At 36.2% G+C, this 3,452-nt stretch overlaps 2 protein-coding genes across 2 annotated transcripts; both read left to right on the forward strand.

The window, feature by feature from the left end:
* The first annotated feature begins 277 nt into the window (after window positions 1-277).
* Window positions 278-1,055, forward strand: LOC145820773 (protein FAR1-RELATED SEQUENCE 5-like). Its single transcript, XM_082917348.1, has 3 exons — window positions 278-377; window positions 547-830; window positions 936-1,055. Exons 1-3 carry the CDS (start codon window positions 278-280, stop codon window positions 1,053-1,055), a joined length of 504 nt encoding a protein of 167 aa, XP_082773474.1.
* Window positions 1,056-1,136: 81 nt separating this feature from the next.
* On the forward strand, window positions 1,137-1,604 carry LOC114300844 (protein FAR1-RELATED SEQUENCE 5-like). Its single transcript, XM_028245732.2, has one exon. It carries the CDS (start codon window positions 1,137-1,139, stop codon window positions 1,602-1,604), a length of 468 nt encoding a protein of 155 aa, XP_028101533.2.
* Window positions 1,605-3,452: the final 1,848 nt, after the last annotated feature.

Raw genomic sequence — 3,452 nt, forward strand, 5'->3', positions numbered from 1 at the left:
TAGTGCTTATGGAGGAAGGTTGGGCTTTAGTATTAGAAGGGGTTATGTAAACAAAAACAAGGAGGGGCAAATCACTTCAAGGCTATTTGTTTGTAATAAGGAGGGGTTTCGGGGTGTCGACAAGCGAGATCCATTAACAAAAAATCCTAGGCAGGAAGTAAGGACTAGTTGTCAAGCCCGACTTATCATTAAGTGGGATAGGAATATTCATAAATTTTTTGTTGGTGAGTTTGTTGAACAGCATAATCATATTTTTGTACCAACAGAATGAACGCATATGTTACCATCCCAAAAGAAGATATCTACATCAAAGGCAACTGAAATAGATTTAGCCGAAAAATCTGGAATCCGATTTAATGCTGCATTTGAGCTCATGGGTAATGAAGCTGGTGGAAGGGAGTCGCTTGGGTTCACAAAAGTGGACCAAAAAAATTATTTGAGAACGAAGGCAAAAGAGTTTAGCATATGGGGAGGCAGGTAGCATTTTGCAATATTTTCATGAAAAGACATTGGAGAATCCATCTTTTTTTTACTTGGTCCAATTAGATAGTGAGGAGCAGATTACAAACATATTTTGGGCCGATGCTCAGATGATCATGGATTATGGGCAATTTGGTGATGTTGCGACTTTCGACACTACTTACAAGTTAAATAGTGCACATGGACCATTTGCGTCTTTCGTTGGATTTAACCATCATAGGGAAACCGTTATATTTGGCACAGCTTTGATGTATGATGAGACTGCTAATTCTTTTATATGGCTTTTTAGAAGATTCTTGGAGGCAATGTCAAGTAAGGCTCCAAAAACAATTTTTATGAATCAGGCTATTGTAATGGCTAAGGCCATACCCATTGTCATGCCTAACACAAAATAACGCCTTTGCACTTGGCATTTGATGCAAAATGCATTAAGGCATGCAAATTCTATCTTCAAGGATAAGGAGGTGAAGGATAAGGGGATGAAGAGTGTTTTATCCAAATTTATGTACGACATTGAGGATGAGGATGATTTTATGTTAAAATGGGAGAAAATGCTTGACAAGTATGAAGTGTGAGATAATCATTGGTTGAAGTTAACATTTGGGATCAAGGAAAAATGGGGTTGGCCATATGTTAGAAATGCGTGGGGTGCGGGAATGAGTAGCACCCAACTTAGTGAATCCTTTAATGCATTCTTGAAGGATTTCATTCAGTCTGATCATAACTTAATACAATTTTTCATGCATTTTGATCACGTTCTTTGTGAGAAGAGGTACAAAAAGTTACAAGCCGAATATGCTCTATGCCAAAAGTTGCCAAGGGTGAATATTAAAGTGAAGATTATGGAGCAAGTTGCAGATGTTTACACAAATAAAATTTATGAAGAATTTCAAGATAAGTATGTCAAGTCCCTTGAAGTAAACATTGAAGAAACTAAAATTTATGGTGAGAGTACCATTCATACGGTTCTTGATAGTGATGGTGTAAAGGTGAGGAAGGTGAGAGTGGAGTGTGATGATTCACTCACTTGCAATTGTAAGAAGTTTGAAATGAAAGGCATTTTGTGTAGTCATTGTTTGAAGATCCTTAGAGAGACCCTCAAATTCAAAGAGATTCCTTCCTAATATATTCTCAAAAGATGGACTAAAAAAGCAAGAGCTGAAAATGTGAAAGATAGGTGCGGGCATGATATTAAGGTTGATGTAAGATTGCATCAAACTTCACGCGTTAGATCATTGATGGCAATTTTCAGAGCAGTAGCGTGTAGAGCTTCCGAAAGTGAGGAAACATATAACTTGACGGTAGAGAAAGCGGATGACTTAATTGCAAACATTGAAAGCATGTTAAGCGCAAAATTCAATATGCCTTTTTCAGATACTATTGAACAAGAAAGCCCTCCTAACACATGCCTCGAAAGCTTTGAAGTAGATGGTGTAGCGGATACAAATGTAGTTTAAGCAAAAGAACTCAAACGAAGAGAGTGTACTAGCAAGGGGCGAAGGCAGACAAAAGGTGGTTTGGAGCTTGCATTGGCAAAGAAAAATAAAACAAGTTCACATAATACTTCTCAAACTCCCATGTCTGTTGCTCCTCAACCTAGTTCACATAATACTTCTCAAACTCTCATGTCCGTTGCTCCTCAACCTCCTTCCTTATTTTCGGCGAGTGCTCCTGAACCACCTCTCTTGTTTTCGCCGAGTATTCCTCAATCAGCTCCTTTATTTTCAATAAGTGCTCCTCAATTTCCTCCAATCTCGACGTGTGTTCCTCAAGTTAATGCTTCGTCTTCTCAATTTATGTATCCCGCCTATGATGTAAGTTAGTTTAATAAGAAGTTTTATTATGTTTATTTGTAAATATTTTGTACCATTTAAAATTGATATGTGTTTGTTATTGTTGCAGCCAAGTTTTCTTCCTCACAATATGCCTTTTTCAATGCCATCGATGTATTCTGTCCATGGAAGCTATCAAGCCTTGCTTAACAACACAAGCAGTTATGATTTGCAAGCCTTGAATAGTCCTGCATGTAGTCAAGTAATTTATTTTTCACCTTTCCTCTTTTATTTTGCCATTCATTCATTTAAAGTTCTATTTTATTTTATGGTTCCTTTTATATATTTGTTTTCTTTTTTAGGTACTATATGGGCATGGGCGTGGTCGTGGGCGTGGCTAAGAGCATAGGAATGTGGATCACATATCAATATTGTAGTGTTGATTTTTTTTTTTTTGTTAGATATGTAATATTGAACACTTTTCATGTGAATATAGAAATTTGTGAAATTTGTAAAAAAATTTCTTGGATATGTAATATTGAAGACTTGGCAGATTTTGGTGCTGAAATTTGTGTTGATATGTTGCTGAAATAGTGCTCAAATTTGTGCTGATATGTTGTTAAAATTTGTGTTGATATGTTGCTGAAATATGTGCTGAAATGGTGCTCAAATTTGTGCTGATATGTTGCTAAAATTTGGTTGAAATGGTGCTCAAATTTGTGCTGATATGTTGTTGAAATTGCTGAAATTTGTGCTGATATGTTGCTGAATTTGGTTGAAATGGTGCTCAAATTTGTGCTGAAATGGTGCTCAAATTTGGTTGAAATGGTGCTCAAATTGTTACATGTGTTTTAGAGGAAGGATTATTTCACCATTCACCAATGACAAATTGATTGATTCCCCCCCCCCCCCAAATCAACTCTGACCAACTTTGTTGAAAATAACTATACCCCTAATCAGTCATGAGAACGTTGTAAATTTACCTATTTGATTTCTTTCTACACTGGTCAAACATATTGAATTTAATTTAATTTTTTTTCAAATGTACTCAACTAGGGAAATGGTGTTGTGATGTCATTAAGGTTTCTTGTTCTTCTCATTTCATCACCAAATAAAGAGAACACTAATAAGTTCCTTCCAGTACATTTCTATTCCTTCAATCCCATATTTAGTTCACAAAAGGCAAAGTCCAAATCCAAA

Source organism: Camellia sinensis, chromosome 1 (genome assembly GCF_055761805.1).
Source record: "Camellia sinensis isolate YWXY chromosome 1, ASM5576180v1, whole genome shotgun sequence".
Lineage (NCBI taxonomy): Eukaryota > Viridiplantae > Streptophyta > Magnoliopsida > Ericales > Theaceae > Camellia > Camellia sinensis.